Raw genomic sequence first — 19,005 nt, forward strand, 5'->3', positions numbered from 1 at the left:
GATCTTGTTTTCAGAGGCAGAGTTGTTGCTTTCCTGGGGACCTTGAGGAGCCTAACTTTATGAATTCCCAGAATTTTGTCTCAGTATTTCCTCTCTCTTGTCCTTTTGCAGCCTATCCCAGAGAGAAGACAGTAGAGACTTCCCAAACCAGCATTTCATCCCGCTCAAAGACACAGAAGCTGGCCTGGTAGGAAGCAGGGCATGGTGGGGGCAGCAGGACGTGACAGGGCCCACATCAGATGGGAAGACAGGGCACTGATTTCCTGGCTCACTTCCCTAGGTCCAAGGTCGTCACTCCCTATGGTGAGTCCCAGGTTGTGTCTCCATGGTGTGGAGGAGGCCAGAATGGATTCTAACATGGAGGAGACCCTGTCCAGGACCTGTGGGTTTTGTTTACCATCCAGGTAGCTCCACGGGCAGTCGTGGTTGTGCCCCCTTTAATCACCACCCCTTCACTCATTCATTCTTACTTGCCTGTAAAGATACTTCTCATACCCACCTTAATCATGTCTGTGCACGTGTACTTACTCCCCTTTCTTCTCCATCCCTACTTCTTGCTGAATGATGCACTGTGGGTAGAGTTTCGTCCTAATTAATGAGCTAGTGCCACTATGTGTTGCCTTCTGGCAATACTGGGAGTTCTCAGGCAGTGACCCTGGGTCAGGTGCAAAGGGAATTGGTGTATTTGATGTGGTCCCCATTTCTCATCCTGACTGGCCTGAATGGGAGACCCTCATTGCCTGCAGACCAGGGGACAGCTCTGAGAGTAGAGAGGTACTGAGGCCTGTAGTCCTCCGATGGCTGCAACTCTCACTCTGTCCCTTCCTAGTACCTCTGGTCCATACCCTATATATTCCCCTACCTGAGACATCCCGTCAAATTGGACTGTCAGAGAACGAATCCTGATATCTGGCCGCCCAGGACCTCCTGCTCAAGCTGTTGTGGCAGTGCTCAGTGACAATGTCTGATTCCAACCGTTGGGAAGTATACTGAGGTCCGAGCCTGCACGGCGCTTGCCTGGATCCCCGAGGGCCACACAGGATCCCTGGGTTGGGGAGCCCGGCTCTCTTGACTTTCCACACCAACTCTGGTGATGCCAGCGTGTGAGCCTGGATCCCATTCTTTCTCATTTTTGGCACCTTCCCTGTGGGATGTGCTGGATGAGTGCACACTGTTCTGAAACCGCTTCCTCTGGATGGCGCTGCTGCTCCAGAAATGGGACCATCACAACTTCCCCATCGCTCCCTCCGCCTTTTGGACTGAAAAAAATAATAGTGTCCTCCACATACAGGAAGCCAAGAGTGAAAGTTTGCAGTGTTACGGGTACCTGAGCGAGTCCTGTCCCCTAGTGAGTGATCTCTCTTGAGTAGAGAAGAAACAGAATTTGTGCTGTTAGGGACTAGCAGAACATCTGGCTAGGTGTCCTTACCTGGGTGAGTGAGACGATTACCTCCTGCCCCTTTACAGACAGTACTGCTGGCTTAGAGGTCAGAGACTGGCAGAGGCCTGTCCGCAGTGCTGTAGGTCTCTCAACTCCTGGGGGAGCAGAGGCCTAGGCTGTTGGCTGTTCATCCTTTTTGTTTCCTGAACATTACTGGAGGACCCTAGTGCCTAACAGCAGTGAGGTGGAATCACCTTGGTGTCCTATTTGTCACCGGCTCCAGATGTTAGGACATGCTGCGTAAACTCAGCAGTATTGGATGTAAGCAACCTCAAGGATCCCCGAGGGCTGAAGCTAAGTGAGATGCAGTGGGTTTGGCTGCATTAGCCATAGGTGCCATACCGTGGCTGGGGTGACCTGAGGTGCATCCCTTGCCAACTAGAACTGAGGGCATCTTGGGAGGACTGTACTGCGACCAGGCTGTGTGGCCTGTTAAGCACCCAGTGCTGTGCATTAGCCCCTCCTGCTCAGCTAACAATGAGGCAGAGAGGCCTTGTGGGCAGCAGCCATTTTGGGTTCCTGCTGCATAGTGCTGGGCATTTTTTTGCTGTGGGAAGGGCGGAGGGAGGACCTGCTGGGGCAGGGCAGGTTGCATTTGCAGTACAATACTGCCATCAAGAGGTAGTGGTTTTGTGTATTCCACCAGCCTTTGCAGCTGTGTGTCTGCATGGAACTGGCTAGGTAGGGAAGTGAGGGTGTCCAGGTGCCCAGGGAGAGTTCTTAGCTATTGGAAGCCAGGGCCAGCTTGGGCCCCTGCATCAGGTGGGCTGTGGAGGCCTGGACACAGGCATGGCCAGAGGCCTGAGCTCCAGGGTGTGTTGCCTTTGTTGTCTAGCGGAGCAGAGCGAGGCAGCCTAGTAGTGGCCATGTTTGGGCGGGGCTTGCGGAAACCTCAGCCATTTTGTCCTAGTGGGAGCTGTGGGCATTTTCCTCCCTCCCCTTGTCTTTGGGGTGAAGTAGGGTGCCTCCGTGTCTAGGTCAGCTCTGGTAGGCTCCCTGTGTCTAAGGAGCCCCCTGTTGAAGGTCCATAGGGGCTTGGCTAGGGAAGAGGGAAGGGGGGTTGCAGGAGTACCAATAGGGCCTTCTCAGGATCCCTTGGTGGCGGAGTCCAGCTCTCTCACTTTCTGTATGAACTCTGGTGATAATTGCGTGTGAGCTTGGGATCCCAGTCTTCCGCATTTCTGGAGCCTTCCACATGGGATTAGATGGACAGAGTAGACACTATTCTGAAACAGCTTCCGCTGGATGGCGCTGCTGCTCCAGAAATGGAACCATCCCCTCTTCCCCATCTCTCCCTCCGCCTTTTATGGCTGAAAAAAAATAACGGTGTCCTCCAAATACTGGAACCCAACCCGAAGATTTTTCAGTGTTGGGGATACCAGGGCAATGCTGTCCCTTAATGAATGCTCTCTCTTGAGAATATAAATGTTCTAATCCTCCACCTAGGGGCACCGGCACCCCGGGTTCTAGTCCCGGTCGGGGTGCCGGATTCTGTCCCGGTTGCCCCTCTTCCAGGCCAGCTCTCTGCTGTGGCCCGGGAGTGCAGTGGAGGATGGCCCAAGTGCTTGGGCCCTGCACCCCATGGGAGACCAGGAGAAGCACCTGGCTCCTGCACGGTGCGCCGGCCGCGCTGGCCATTGGAGAGTGAACCAATGGCAAAGGAAGACCTTTCTCTCTGTCTCTCTCTCCCTCCCTGTCCACTCTGCCTTTAAAAAAAAGAAAAAAAAAAGAGAATATAAATGTTAGTGGGAAGACAAGAAACTGAATTTGTATAGCTGTATGTATGTGCTCCACGTATTTGTTCTGGTCAGAATATCATTGTACAACTCCTGTGTACAATGTGTACATAATTTGGAAACTAATCCCACCTTGCTGTATTTTGTGTTCTTCCATAGCATCCTACATTCAGTTCAATTTTTTGAGAGAATGACTACCCAACATTTTTACTTATTTTTGTGTCACTTCTCTCTTCTGTCTTTGTGACCCCAACACTCTGAGACGCAGAGGCAGGAACTTCCACCTTTTATGGTGGCAGCAGCCAGCCCCAGATGGCATAATACATTGTGGGGATGCCAGGCACTGATGGGAACAATTCCTTCCGTGCACGGTACAGGTCTCGCCCTGGGCCCCCTCCAGGGATCTGAGCTGGTTGCCTCTCCCTGAGTTCCCCAGGTTGCCACCCATCGGTCAGGTGGATGAGCCCTGGCTTGAGCCCTTAGCTGATCTTGGGTAGGGGTAGAGGTTCTGCAGCTCCTTCCAGGGGCTGTGTGTGACATCTGGTTGTTGTCTCCACTCAGCGCCCCATAACCTTTTACTCCTTTGTTCATGCATTCATTTAAACAGGCACACACCTGCCCGTTCTTGCATATGTAGTACTCTCTGTATTTGGGTCTATGCTTTGCCTTACATTCATTGTCTACCATATCTATGTTGGAATATACACTGTTCAAAAAGATTCTATCATTACTGGAATCATGTCTGTGTATTTCTCTTGCCAGCTCACTGATGGGGTTTGGAAAACAACTGGGAACCTGAGTCAGGTGCTAGGAGGGGTGGTGTGTGTCTTGGCTGTAGCACCTAGGTAAACCTCCTGAATGCCCATTGCATGGGATCCTTTTTATCTGAAGACCAGGGAACAGCCATGGAGAGGAGGCAGGTACTCAGGCCCTGCTGTCTTAGGGTTGAGGATCCTTAATCTTCCCTCTCTCCCAGTGTCTGAGTTGGTGGTACTCAATTCCTTCCCATCTTTGTGGCTGACTGTTGCAGACCTGGTAGTCAGGATGAACGTCTCAGGTAGGAAGGAGGTGGTGTGGGCCCAACCGTGTTCCCAGTCATCCTGTTTCCCGTGGTCTCATAATGTCCATTGTAACGATAAAGAATCATGATTTGGACCTTGGTGACAACCATGTTTTTAGGGACTAGCAGAAACCTCTGGCAAGGTGTCCTTGCCTGCGTGAGTGTGACGATTACCTCCAGCCCCTTTCTGGACAGTAGTGCTGGCTCAGGGACCAGGGACTCTGGCAGAGGCTCCGAATGCATGAGGTCTTCCAAGCAGTGTATGCTGTATTGGGATATTGGGGGAACTGATTTCCTTCTCTTTGCTCTCCTTGTGGAATCTTAATGTATAGAAAATAACAGAAGGATTAAGTCTGTCTACAGGTCCCTTCAGATATCATAAGGTTTTGCATTATAAACCCTAACCACTGCTACCTTTCTGGTAAGGTGTGGTTTCAGAGGCCATGTTTATGCTTTCCTGGGTACATTGAGTCCTAACCTCATGAAGGATGAATTCCTGGATGTCCTCTCCTTATTTCCTTTCTTTTGTGTTTTTGCAGCTCATTCCAGAGAGAGGACAGTGGAGACTTCCCAAACCGGCATCTCATCTCGCTCAGAGACACAGAAGCTGGCCTCGGTAGGAAACAGGGTATTGTCTGGGCAGCAGGATGTGACAGAGCCCACAACAGATGGGAGGACAATGCCTTGGCTCATTTACCTGGGTCCAAGGTTGTTACTCCCTATGGAGAGTCCCAGATTGTGTGTGTGTCCATGGTGTGGAGCAGTGCAGAGTGGATTCTAAGATGGAGATGACCCTGTCCAGGACCCATGAGTTTGCTTTACCATCCAGGTAACTCCACATGCAATTGTGGCTGTGCCCCCATTAAACAACCACCCCATCACTCATTCATTCTCACTTGCCTGTAAAGATACTTCTCACACCCTATTTAATCATGTCTACATTCCCTGTTCCATTCCCTCATTTGTCTGAATGATGCACTGTGGATAGAGATTCCTCCTAATTCCTGAGTCAGCACCAATATGTGTTTCCTTCTGCCAATATAAGGAGTTCTCAGGCAGTGACCCTGGGTCAGATGCACAGAGAGTTGGTGTGTTTGGTGTTGCCCGGTCTCCCCTCCTTAGTGGCCTGAGTGTGGGACCCTCATTGCCTGCAGAGCCCTGTGAGTAGAGAGGTACTGAGGCCTGTGGTCCTGGGATGGCTGTAACCCTTTACTCGTGTCCTTCCCAGTACCTCTGTGTATATGCCCTTTATGTCTGCCTGCATGAGACTTGATGTGAATATGACTCCTCAGTGACTGATTCAGATTCTCTGGCTGCCCTGGACATCTGGGGCATGCTGTTGTGGCAGGGCTCCGTGGTATTGCTTGGCTAGGTGCAGGTGCCCTACCCCACTGGGGGTGCCCTAAGGACCATGCATTGTGAGTTGTGCTGATGCCAGGCTGACTGGGCTCCAGGTGGGTTCAGCACAGAATGCATTGCCCTAGCTCCCTCTGCTCCCTAGAAACCAAGTGGAGCCCTCCTGCTGGTTTCCAGTCAAGCTGGGCACTAGCTGGTCAATGCTGGGTGTTTTTTCCTGCACAAAGGGAGGAGGGAGGACCCGCGGATACAGGGTAGATGACATTTGTGGTACAATACTGCCACCAAGAGGAATTCATTTGCAGATCCCGCTGAGTTGGAGCTGTGCGCCTGCGCAAAACTAGCTTGGCAGTTAGTGAGGGTGTATGAGGGTACCGGGTCCATGTTCCCCTAGAGCTCTGAGCCCTTCAAGGCCTCGGACAGCTTGGTTCCCCACTTCCCCTCTGGAAGCCCGGACATAGGCAGTACCAGGGGTCCAAGCTTCTGGACTCCTGGCAGCTGTGGCCTAGCAGGGAAGAGCTCCGGAGCCTGGTGGCGGCCATGTCTGGGCGGGGCTTGTGGGAGCCTCAGCCATTTTGTCCTGAGCTGGGTCTGTGGGGGTTTTCCAACCTTCCTGTGTCTTAGGAGTGAAGTTGAATATCAACTTTCTATGCTGAATTGTCTGGAAGGCTCCCAGTGTCGCAGGAACTGCCTGGTGGACGAACACAGGGGTTTGTTGAGTAAAGGGGGTTACATGAGCACCAAAGGGACTGGAACATTTTCCTACCTCTGTCCCCTCATAGGTGACCTGATCAGCATGGCGGCCATCCCAGGAGGACCCAGTCCCCGCAGGAGCACAGATGCAGGCCAGCGGGGAACGGCGGTCATCAGTTTGACAGGTGTGCGGGCTCCTCCTCGGTGCCAGTCAGGTGTTGCCTGTGCTGAGGGAGCTGTGACCTCAGCGAGCAGGAATCTGCTGTGCCCCTGAGACCTGCAGGGTGTGGAGGGCAGGGAGAGTAAAGCTCACCCAGTGCAGGGGAGCAGAGCTGCTCAGGCTCCCTGCTGTGCCCTGGTGGGGAGAGTCAGGAAGTGCTGCCTCCCCTCCTGTGCAGAGACACAGTGCCCTGAGATGCTTCAGCTGCAGGCTGTGCACCATGGCGGCCCCTGAGGACTGGCCCCCAGCACCACAGCAGCCTTGTTCCACCACAATCTCTTAGTTACCCTCACTAAGAAGGAAGAATCATACTGAGGATGACAGGATCCTGGGAGTGCTGTATAAAGTCCACAACTGTGCACAGAAAACTGGAACGCAGGCATCCCATATGGATGCTGGACAGAGCCCTAGCTCTCTGTCACTCAAGATCCCTTTGTGGGAGAGCCCAGTTGTATCACTCTTCACACCTGCTCTCCAAACAGCAATGGCGCCCACACTTCCTTTCAGAAGCCTTGCACTTGTAATGGGTGGACTGCACGCCATTCTGAAACTTCTTCCGCTGGGTGGCACTGTTGCTCCAGGATTGTAACCCCCCCCTTTCTTCATCATCTCTACCCCCGCCCTTTGTAGCTGAAAAAATTCTTTGCATCCTCCAAACATAGAAACCCAAGAATTAAGATTAACTGTGTTGAGGTCCCTCAGTACATGGTGTTTTTTACTTGACATCTGTCTCTGGAGCATATAATGTTACTGGAAAGCCCAGGAACAAAATACATGCATCTGTAACTCTGTAACCTCAGTGCTTATTTTCACTGGATTATCTTCATAATCACATGTTTTATTTATTTGAGAAGCAGAGTTAACAGAGTGAAGGAAAGAGCAGGAGCAGGAGAGGTCTTCCATCTGTTGGTTCACTCCCCAAATGGCCGCAATGGCCATGTTGGCCAGAAGGAAGGCAGTTCCCTGGAAATCCATCTGGGTCTTCCTCATGGATAAAGTGGCCCAGGGACTTGAGCCATCTATCTCTGCTTTCCTAAGCTCATTATTACAGAGCTGGATCAGAAGTAGAGCAGGTGGCTGCCACTGTGGCATTGTGGATAAAGCTGCTGCCTGCATTGTTAGCATCCCATATGGGTGCTGGTTCGAGTCCTAGCTGCTCCACTTCTGATCCAGCTCTCTGCCATGGCCTGGGAAAGTAGTGGAGGATGGCCCAAGTCCTTGGGCCCCTACACCAGTTGGGAGACCCGGAAGAAATTCTTGTTTCCTGGCTTTGGATTGGCACAGCTTCGGTTGTTGCAACCCGTTGCGGAGTGAACCAGTGGATGGAAGACGTCTCTCTCTGCCTCTCCTCTCTCTGTAACTTTCTGCCTTTCAAATAAAAAAATAAATGAAAAGAAGTTAAGCAGCTAGGGCTCTGTCCAGCTTCCATATGGGATGCCTGCGTTCTAGTTTTCTGTGCACAGTTGTGGATGTTATACAGCACTCCCAGGATCCTGTCATCCTCAGTATGATTCTTCCTTCTTTGTGAGGGTAACTTAGAGATTGTGGTGGAACTAGTGCTAGCATTTCCCCACTTCTTCTTGCCTGAGTTCCTCAGTTCTCTCTTTGTGAACCCAACCCAGAGAAAGCCCAGAGGCACCTATTCTGGCAGAACCTTTATGCTCCAAAGGACTTGGGATCAGCTCTGGTGGGAGTCAGCATTGTGGGTCATCATGAGTTGCTGGGGCCGAGTCAACCCAGTGCACCATGAGGTTGATGCCCTGGATTGCCTGACAGTGGTTGTCATTCTAAGCCAAGGGTTAAATGGCAGGAAACGTGCTGTGCAATGCTTCTGGCTCAGCTGCCAATCATGATGCTCATGGTGGCCTGCCTCCCACTAGCTTCCTAGTATAGCAAGAGCCCCAGGTGTCACCCCTGGGCAGTCCACACTCCCATGCTTTCACACCAGTTCTGGAGGTGCCTGGTGACATGGCCGAGGACACATGCAACATTTCCTGAGAGCCCCACAGCCACTCTTCCTCATATTAGAAGGCATCTGGAACAGTCCAGTGACAAGGTCTGAGTCAGACTGCCTAGGGGAGCAGGTGTCCTAGCCTGTCGGGCCTTTGCATGGATTTCCAAGGGCTGAAGCCAAGTGCGATGCAAACAGTGCAGCTGGGTAAGATGGAGTTCCTACTATGGCTGGGGTGTCCTTACAGACGTCCTTTGTGCACTGTGACCATGTTGCGTGCTTATGGTGCCAGTGCAGCACCCAGTGCTATGTGTTCACTCCTCCTGCTCCCCTCAGAATCAGGCATTTTGGGTTCCTGCTGAACAGCTCTGGGATTTTTTAGATGCATAAAAGGCAGAGGGAAGACATGTTGGGGGGCCGGGCAGATGGCATTGGTGGTGCCACACAGCCATTGAGAGGAAGCCTTTTGCACATCTCACCAGTGCTTGCATCTATGTGCACTTGCAGGACTGGCTTGGCAGAAAAAGGAGTTTGCAGGTGGGTCTCCAGGCTGAAGCTGTGAGAGCTCAGAGCTCTTGGGTCTGGGGCCAGCATGTCCTATAGGTTGTGGAAGCCCTGAACACAGGGGAGGCCAAGGAGCCGAGCTGATGGTGTGTTCCGGCTTGGCCCAAGGAGTGGAACTTGACTTCCTGGTAGTGGCTATGTCTGAGCGAGGCTTGCAGAATTCTCTGTAAAGTCCTGGGCTTGATCCTGATCAGGATTCTGTCTGATTTCCCTTCTGCCCCTGTGCCTTGGTGCATTGGGGTCAATGTTTTTGATGACCTCTGGGCCCCAAGAGGACTTTTTCAACTTTGATCCTGCCTCCTCCGACAAGAACTTCCAGTCTCAGAATCTGCTTATGGCAGTTAGAACTGATCCATTTCCATTGCATGGTATCTGGCTGCGAGTCCTTACATTCAGCCTCCCTGTGAGCTCCTGAGAGCTCCTGGTCCCAGCAGGAGCATAGAGCCTCTCCTGACTGCAGTTGTCCTTAGCAGAAGGAGCCTGGATGACAGGGGCCCCCTAGGGGTGGGATCCTAGCAGTGTGGAAGGGCCAGCAGAGGCAGTGACCAGTTGCCTATGTAGAGCAGACTTTGAGGGTTGCCAGAAAGTAACACACAACTGGGACAGGAACGGACTTGAAACCCTGAACTGCTTTAGGTCTAGCTCCAGACAATCAGGAGTTCTCACCTGGTTTTTTGGCAGGGCCAGTGTCCACAGAAACTCAGCTGTTTGTCTCAGATATGGCGGCCAGTGAGGCCTGCCCTCCTCTGCCTCCTGTCCATGTCTGCCTGGACACCCAGGTCTCCATGATGTGAAGGAGTTCAGAGTGGATTTGCACATGTAGATCTCCCTGTCAGGAGCAGTGGGCTTGCTATACCATCTAGGTAGCTCCATGTACAATTGTGGCTGTGCCCCCATTAAACAACCACCCTTTCACTCATTCATTCTCATTTGCCCTTAAGGATAGTTCTCACACCCAGCTTCATAATGTCTATACATTTGTACTTATTCCCCTTCTTGGTCCATTCCCTGAGTTGTCTGAATGTTGCACTGTGGATAGAGATTCATCCTAACTCATGAGGTCGCTCCAATATGTGTTTCCTTCTGCCAATATAAGGAGTTCTCAGGCAGTGACCCTGGGTCATGTGCGAGGAGAGGTGCTGTGTTTGTTGTGGACTCCGTCTCCCCTCCTGAGTGGCCTGAGTGTGGGACCCTCATTGTCTGCAGACCAAGGGAGAGCCCTGTGAGAGTAGAGAGGTACTGAGGCCTGTGGTCCTGGGATGGCTGTAACCCTTCACCCTCTTCCTTCCCAGGACCTCTGGGTACAGACTCTTTAAGTCTGCCTGGATTAGATATCTTGTGAATATGACTTGTCAGGGACTGATTCAGTTATCTGGCTGCCCTGGGCCTCCTAGGCAAACTGGTGTGGCAAGATTCAGTGACAGTGCCCAGGCTGCCTGTTGTTGGGATGGTATTGGGTCAGAGCCCTGGCTAGGTGCAGGTGCCCTACCCCTGCATTTATTGGTCCCAAGGATTGCCAGGAGTGGCATGCTAAGGCCAGGCTGCATGGACTCAGGGTCAGTTCAGCACCCAGTGCATTGCCCTACCTCTTCCTGCTCCCCTCAGAACCAGAAAGAATATCCCACGTGGATTGCAGCCATGCTGGGGACCCACTGGACACCAGGGGTTTTTTCATTCACAAGGGGAGGAGGAAGGGTGAGTACAGGGCAGGTGCGATTTGTGATGCAATACTGCCACCAAGCGGTATTCATTTGCAGATTCTGCTAGGTGTTGCCTTTGCGCCTGCACAGTACTAGCTTTGTAGGGAAGTAGCATGCAGGGAGACCCTAACATGCCCCAGGGAGGGCTCATAGCCCTTGGAGCTCGGTTCCCTGCAAGGAGTGGACTCTGGAGGCTCTGGACATAGGCAGTGGCAGGGGGTTGAGCTCCGCAACTTGTTTCAGTGGGGGCATAGCCTGGAATAATGGGGAGCCCGGTGGCCGCCATGTCTGGGCGGGGCTTGTGGGAGCCTCAGCCATTTTGTCAGAGCAGAAGCTGTGGGCATTTTCGTCCCTCATCTTGTCTTAGGGGTAAATTAGGGTACAACACTTTGTATTTTGAATTTTCCGGGAGACTCCCAGTGGCCAGGAACTGCCTGGGTAGGAACACAGGGGCGTGTTGAGGGAAAGGAGGTTACATGAGCACCAAAGGGACTGGAGCATTTTCCCTCCTTGTCGCTTCAGATGTAATCTATTCAGCCTACCAACCACATCCCGGGAGGACCCAGTCCCCGCAGGAGCACAGATGCAGGCCAGCGGGGAACGGCGGTCATCAGTGTGACAGGTGCGCGGCTCCTCCTCAGTGCCAGTCAGGTGTCGCCTGTGCTGAGGGAGCTGTGACCTCAGCGAGCAGGAATCTGCTGTGCCCCTGAGACCTGCAGGGTGTGGGGGGCAGGGAGAGTAAAGCTCTCACAGTGCAGGGGAGCAGAGCTGCTCAGGCTCCCTGCTGTGCCCTGGTGGGGAGAGTCAGGAAGTGCTGCCTCCCCTCCTGTGCAGAGACACAGTGCCCTGAGATGCTTCAGCTGCAGGCTGTGCAACATGGCGGCCCCTGAGGACTGGCCCCCACCTCCACAGTAGCCTGGTGGCCTGGCCTCTCAGGATCCCTGGGTGGGAAAGCCCAGCTCTCTCACTTTCCACAACTTTGGTGCTGCCTCGCTCTGAGCCCAGATTCTACTCTCCCTCATTTTTGGCACCTTCCATGTGGGATGTGCTGGATGAGTGCACACTTTTCTGAAACAGCTTCCGCTGGATGGCGCTGCTGCTCCAGAAATGGGACCACCTGGTCTTCCCCATCTCTCCCTCCGCCTTTTGTGACTGAAAAAAATAATGGTGTCCTCCAAATACTGGAGCTCAAGAGTGAAGGTTTCCAGTGTTGCAGTGCCTGGTCGTTTGCTGTCCCATGGTGAATTCTGTCTCAAGGAACTGTGAATGTCAGTGGGAAGATGAGAAAGAGATTCTGTATATCTATGTGTTTTGATCAGAATATCACCATTACCACTCCCCTGTACAACTCTGGAAGCAGCCACACCTGCCTGGGTGCAGTCGTTTTCCCTAGCATCCTGCATGTCTGGGGAAGGTGGATCAGCCCCTCTGATTTAATGACTTCTCCAATTTCTGACTTCCTTTCCCTTAGCTCCTCTCTCTCTCTCTCTCTTGACCCCCAACATAGGGAGAGCCCAGAGAAACCTCCTGTAGCCGAAACCATCTACCTTTTATGGACTGGGGAGCAGCCCTAGAGGGCCTAAAGCACTGTGGGGATGCCATGCACTGATTGGAACAGTACCTCCCAGTGCACAGTCAGGGTCATGCCTGTGAGTTAGGCCTAGGACCTCCCTTCATGGAGAGTCCTCTCAGGATGGGGAGTCAGTGGTGAGAGCTGGGGCACCAGGGTAAGGTTGCATCTGAGTGGACACACGTTGAGTCTTGCTTTAATGGAAAATGGCAGAGGAGGAATAAAAGGGGTGTGTGGTATTGGAGAGGGCTTGCTGGTGTTTCTCATGCATTTCTTCCATCAGTACAGTCTTGTTTCCTGGTACTCAGATGTGTATTCCTGGAACAGCGTACTGGCCATGTGTGGGAATGGAATCAATCCAGGGTCCAGATAGGGACAAGGACAGGTTTGGTAGGCTGCTACCTTTCCATGACAATTATAGAAGTTGACCCAAGGCTGTTTCAGGCTCTGCAAGCACTAGCTTCTGTGTTTGGATAAAGGATCAAGATTTGGATCTTGGCCGACTCCGTGGCTCACTAGGCTAATCCTCCACCTGCGGCGCCAGCACACCGGGTTCTAGTCCCGGTCGGGGTGCTGGATTCTGTCCCTGTTGCTCCTCTTCCAGTCCAGCTCTCTGCTGTGGCCCGGGAGTGCAGTGGAGGATGGCCCAGGTGCTTGGGCCCTGCACCCCATGGGAGACCAGGAGGAAGCACCTGGCGCTCCTGGCTTCAGATTGGCACAGCGCACCGGCTGTAGCGGCCATTTGGGTGGTGAATCAACAGATTCCCCTACTCTGTCATACTCTGAAACAGTGTTGAAAACCTCTGTCCTCATTCATTTCACCCTGTTGAGGTTCATCGTTTTGCCATGTAGTTTTATGTGGGTTAAGATTTCAGGAATACCAACCCTGTTTCCCAAACCCTGGGTCAGGGATGATTTAAAATCTTGTGGGCTGGTCCAGAGGTACTTTGTCCAGCCAGAGTCTTCGAAAATTTTAAAGACTCTGGAGCTTCCCTAGAGGGCATAAGGCATTGTGGGGATGTCAAGCACTGATGGGGCCAGTTCTTCCTAGTGCACAGTCCAGGTCTTGCCCTGGGTCCCCTCCAGAGATCTGTGGTAGTTGTCTTCACCCTGAGTTCCCGAGGTTGCCACCCAGGTGGATTAGCCCAGGCTGCAGCCCTCAGGTGACCTTGGATAGGGGCAGTGTTTCTGCAGCTCCTTCCAGGAGCCTGGGTGTGACATCTGGTTGTTGTCTCCACTCAGCCCCCACAGTATCCTTCTACTCACTCCTGTGTTCACACATTTATTTAAACTGGCACATACCTGCATGTTCTTGCATACTTACTACTCCTCTGTGTGCAAGTCTATACTTTGCCTACTTTCATTGTCTCCCATGTCAATGTATTTTCCCTGCCAGCTCACTGATGGGGTTTGGACAACTTTTCTGAACCTGAGTCAGCTGCTAGGAGGGGAGGTGTGTGTCTTCACTGTAGCACCTAGGTCCCCTCTGAATGCACCTTGTATGGGACCCTTTTTATCTAAGACCAGAAAACAGCCAAGGAGAGAAGCCGGATGCTAAGCCTCTTTCTCATATTAGAAGGCATCTGTCATAGTCCAGTGACAAGGTCCGAGTTGGATTGTGCCTGGGTGAGCTCATGTCCCAGCATGGCACGGGCATTAAACTGTATCTCCGGAGGCTGAAGCTAAGTGGGATGCAGTGGGTTTGCCCAGACTAAGCACAGGTGCCATACCATGGCTGGGGTGACCTGAGGTGCATCCATTGCCCCCTGGAACCGAGAGCATCTTGGGAGGAAGTGTTCTACAACCAGGCTGTGTGCTTATGAGGCCGGTGTAGCACCCAGTGCTGTGTTAGCTGCTCTGGCTCATCTGAGGGCCAGGAGGAGAGTCCATGTGGTAGCAGCCATTTGGGGTTCCTGTTGCATAGCACTGGGCATTTTTTTGCTGCAGGATGGGTGGAGGGAGGACTTGTGTGGGCAGGGCAGCTGGCATTTGTGGTGCAATACTGCCATCAAGTGGAAGTGTTTTGCGTATCCCGCCATCCCTTGCTGCTGAGGGACTGGCTTGGCAGGGAAGTGAGGGTACAAAGGGGTTCCGGAGCCGTGCCCAGGGAGAGTGCAGCACTGTTGGAGGCCAGGGCCAGCTTGACACCCCACATCATGTGGGCTGTAGAGGCCCAGACACAGGCATGCCCAAGGGCCTGAGCTCCAGGGTGCATTGCCCTTGTGGTGCAGCTGAGCAGGGCCCAGCAGCCTGGTGGTGGCCATGTTTGGGCAGGGCTTGTGGGAACCTCAGCCATTTTGTCCTGGGAGGATCTGTGGGCATTTTCCTTCTTCCCCTTGTCTTAGGACAAAGTATGTCACCAGCCTATTTAGGCTGAATACTCTGGAGGTCTCCCTATGGCCAAAGAGCTCCGTTGGCCCCTGTGACCTGTAGGTTATGGAGGCCCTGAACACAGGCAGGTCAACCGGGCTGTAGTGGCTTAGACCAGCGGGCGGAACTGGGGATCCTGGTAGTGGCCATGTCTAGGCGGGGCTTGCAGAAGTCTCTGCAAAGACCTAGTGTTGGTCCTGATCAGGATTCTGTCTGATTTCCCTTCTGTCCATCCACCCTTTGTGGATGAATCTATTACCGATTTTCTTTTGAATATATCTGAAGTTAGTAAACCGTGTGGGCTCTTTCTGTGAATTCAGAGATGAATTCTGAATACTGGCACAGATAACCCAAGCAACATGATAAGTTTTAAGCTTTTTATTCAGTGATAAAATGCATAGGAGAGTGAGGACATATCTAAAAGAGAAAAGGAAATCTGGATTCAAACTCAGCAGAGAGCAGGCCCAAAGCCAGTCATGTGGAGGAACATGTCAGCCGGGAAGCATAGAGCGGGTGTCCCAAAGGCCCTGCACCCCAAAGTGTGGATCAACAAGGGGATCCAGGGCAGGGGGAAAAGAATGGCAAAGAGAAAAAAGGCCGGGACCACCGTGTTTCCGGCCTTTAATCCATGTCCACAAGGAGTGGTTAATTAGTCTGATTGGCAGGTGGGCGCACAGATTTGGTCAGATAGGGGCAAGAAATCACACAAGGGCATGGTGAAGGCTGGGTCTCCCAGCTCACAAATCTGATCAGTATTATCCTATATGCCTGTCTACATCAAACTCACTGAATTAAGGCCCCAAATGCACGAGGCCTTCCAAGCAGTGTCAGCTGTCTTGGGGTCCTGGAAGAACTGATTTCCCCTCTCTTTGCTCTCCTGTGCAATCTTACTGTGTAGAACGCAACAAATGCAGTAAGGACTTCTGCAGGTCTCTTCAGATATCTTAACATTTTGCATTATAAGCTCTGATCACTCCTACCTTTCTGGGCACACGTGAATTTATTTATAAAGATCTGGTACAATGTGGTTTTCAGAGGCAGAGTTGTTGCTTTCCTGGGTGTATTGAGTCCTAACCTCATGAAGGATGAATTCCCGGATGGTCTCTCATTATTTCCTCTTTTGTCCTTTTTGCAGCCCATCACGAGAGAGGAGAGTGGAGACTCTCCAAACCGGCATTTCATCCTGCTCAAAGACACAGAAGCTGGCTTGGGTAGGAAGCAGGGCATGGTGGGTGCAGCAGTAAGTGAGAGGCCCCACCTCAGATGGAGGACCAGGAGAACGATACCTTGGCTCATTTACCTGGGTCCAACATCATCACTCCCTATAGAGTCCCAGATTGTGTCTCCATGGTGTGGAAGAGTACAGAGTGGATTCATACACAAAGGTGAATATGTCCAGGACCTGTGGGTTTGCTTTACCATCCAGGTGGCTCCATGTGCAGATGTGGCTGTGCCCCCATTAAACAACCACCCCTTCACTCATTTCATTCTCACTTGCCTTTAAAGACACTCCTCACACCTACCTTAACCTGTCTATACATGCATAGTTATTCCCCTTCCTGTTCCATTCCCTCATTTGTCTGATTGATGCACTGTGGATAGAGATTCCTCCTAATTCCTGAGTCAGCACCAGTATGTGTTTCCTTCTGCCAATATAGGGAGTTCTCAGGCAGTGACCCTGGGTCAGGAGCACGGAGAGCTGCTGTGTTTGGTGTGGCCCCTGTCTGCCCTCCTGAGTGGCATTAGTGTGGGACCCTCATTGCCCACAGGAGCAGGGGAGAGCCCTATAAGAATAGAGAGTACTAAGGCCAGTGGTCCACAAGTGGCTGTAACCCTTCCCTCTCTTCCTTCCCAGTACCTCTGGGTACAGACGCTTTAGGTCTGCCTGGAGGAGACTTCATGTCAAAATGACTCATCAGTGACTGGATCAGTGTATCTGCCTGTCCTGGACCTCCTGGGCAAGCAGATGTGGCAGGGCTGTGTGACAGTGTCTGAGTCCCACTGTTGTTGGATAGGATGGGGTCAGAGCCCTGGTCCTATGCCTTCATTCCAGAGGGCTGAAGCCATTTGTGGTGCTGACAGTGTAGCCTGGCTAGGCGTTGTGCCTGTCCCCGCTGGTGTTGCCCTAAGGAGTGCCCATTGACTGTTGGTCTCGAGGGCAGCCCAGGAATTTCTTACTGAGGTCAGGCTGCCAGGGCACCAGATGGGTTCAGCCCCCAGTGCATTGCCTTAGCTCCTGGTACTTCCCTCAGACCCAGGCAGAGTAGCTATGTGGATTGCAGCCATGCAGGCACCCACTGGACAGCGCCGTTTTTTTCGTGCACGAAGGGAGGAGGGAGAACCTGCGGGTACAGGGCAGATGGCATTTGTGGTGCAATACTGCCATCAAGAGGAATTCATTTGCGGAAACTGCTAAGCTGGCGGCTGAGCGCCTGCGCAGAACTGGCTTCCCAGGGATGTGAGGGTGCAGGCGGGTGCTGAGGCCATTTTGGTGGGGGGCTCAAAGCCCTTGGAGTCGCGGGGCAGCTCGGTTTCCTGAGAGGAGTGGGCTCTGGAGGCTCTGGACCCAAGCAGTGGTAGGGGCTGAGCTCCGGGACTTGTGGCCCATGTCCTAGCCTGGAAGAGCCCGCAGCATAGTGGCAGCCATGTCTGGGCGGGGCTTGTGGAAGCCTCAGCCATTTTGTCAGAGCAGGAGCTGTGGGCATTTTGGTCCCTCCTCTTGTCTTAGGGGTGAAGTAGGTTGCCATACTTTCTGTGCTGAATTCTCTGGAGACTCCCAGTGTCGCAGGAACTGCCTGGTGGAGGAACACAGGGGCTTGTTGAGGGAAAGGGGGTTACATGAGCCCCAGTAGGGACTGGAGCATTTTCCTACCTCTGTCCCCTCAAAGGTGATCTGATCAGCATGGCGGCCATCCCAGGAGGACCCAGTCCCCGAGGAGCACAGATGCAGGCCAGCCGGGAACGGCGCTCATCAGTGTGACAGGTGTGCGGCTCCTCCTCAGTGCCAGTCAGGTGTCGCCTGTGCTGAGGGAGCTGTGACCTCAGCGAGCAGGAATCTGCTGTGCCCCTGAGACCTGCAGGGTGTGGGGGGCAGGGAGAGTAAAGCTCACCCAGTGCAGGGGAGCAGAGCTGCTCAGGCTCCCTGCTGTGCCCTGGTGGGGAGAGTCAGGAAGTGCTGCCTCCCCTCCTGTGCAGAGACACAGTGCCCTGAGATGCTCCAGCTGCAGGCTGTGCAACATGGCGGCCCCTGAGCACCGGCCCCACCGCTTCTGCGGCCTTGCAGTCCGGGCCTCTCAGGATCCCTGGGTCGGGGAGCCTGTCACTCAACTTTCCATACCTGCAGTGCTGGTGCCTGCTCTGTGGACTGACCTCTCTACCCCTCACTTGGGAGCCTTCCCCGTGGGACCTACTGGATGGACTGTTCGCCATTCTGAAACAGCTTCCGCTGGATGGCACTGCTGCTCCAGAAATGAACCATCCCATCTTCCCCATCTCTCCCTCCGCCTTTTGTGGTTTAAAAAAATAACGGTGTCCTCCACATAATGGAACCCAAGAATCTGGAATCTCCTTTGTGTCTGAGGTCCCTGGCTCTGCAGATCTCACACTAGGGCCCTGAAATCAAGATGTCAGCAGATGCCGCATAAGCCCTGCAGGGTTGGGTGTAGCACCCCACCTTCACTAGACCATGATTCCCTCTGTGCTCCCAGGGCAGACACCTCACTGGTCTTTTTCATTTCTACCACCTCTCTGTTGTGTCTGTTAAGCCCAGGAACCTGGTACATTCTCCTGGGGACACAGCCCTTCTTTGCTGAGCTGGTGTCTCCCAGGGGCAAGTGAGCAGAACATCTAGGGTAGGTTATGCTCTTTGCCAGCTAATTCATGTTAAAGGCCTTGTCCTTGTCAGCTTCTCTTAGGAGTCTATTAAGATGTCTCTAGACCGATCCACCAATTCCTCTGTCACAGTCTCGATACAGTGCTGAAAATCTGTCTGTCCCCATTGATTTCTCACTGTTGAGGTTCATCGATTTGCCATGTAGTCTTGTGTGGGTTAAGAGATTCAGGGCTGCCAGGCCTGTTTCTCAATCCCTGGGTCAGGGATGATTTACCAGTCTTTAGGCTGGTCCCCAGTCCCAGGCTTTGACTGTGATGGTGCTGGTTCCTTCCTGTCCTTAGAACTGGGGCCTTGGTGCTGCAAGTCCTGAGTGAGAGAGTATAGACACCTTCTCTGTCACATGCAACCCCACTGTTTTCCGGTAATAGTAGCTGTGTTAATGCAAACCGCTCAAGAGCTCTGAAAGTTGTTCAGTTGACTGACAGTGGGTGTCCTTTTTTTTTTTTTTTTTT

At 52.8% G+C, this 19,005-nt stretch overlaps 1 protein-coding gene across 36 annotated transcripts in view; it reads left to right on the forward strand.

Annotated features, from left to right (window-relative positions):
* The window catches only part of LOC103351904 (uncharacterized), a 250,964-nt gene that overhangs the window by 71,470 nt on the left and 160,489 nt on the right, over positions 1 to 19,005 (forward strand). For 18 of the 36 annotated variants that reach the window (XM_089324012.1, XM_089324013.1, XM_089324015.1 and 15 more), the window contains 3 exons: positions 4,777 to 4,853; positions 6,376 to 6,471; positions 15,797 to 15,872. In XM_089324012.1, coding sequence (XP_089180138.1) covers positions 4,777 to 4,853; positions 6,376 to 6,471; positions 15,797 to 15,872 — 249 coding nt within the window. Of the gene's footprint in view, positions 1 to 111; positions 188 to 4,776; positions 4,854 to 6,375; positions 6,472 to 15,796; positions 16,047 to 17,549; positions 17,645 to 19,005 lie in introns of all 36 variants that reach the window. The other 18 variants (XM_089323984.1, XM_089323983.1, XM_089323990.1 and 15 more) reach the window with 6 other exon arrangements.

Source organism: Oryctolagus cuniculus, chromosome X (genome assembly GCF_051225735.1).
Source record: "Oryctolagus cuniculus isolate XC-2025 breed Fujian yellow rabbit chromosome X, ASM5122573v1, whole genome shotgun sequence".
Taxonomy (NCBI): Eukaryota; Metazoa; Chordata; class Mammalia; order Lagomorpha; family Leporidae; genus Oryctolagus; species Oryctolagus cuniculus.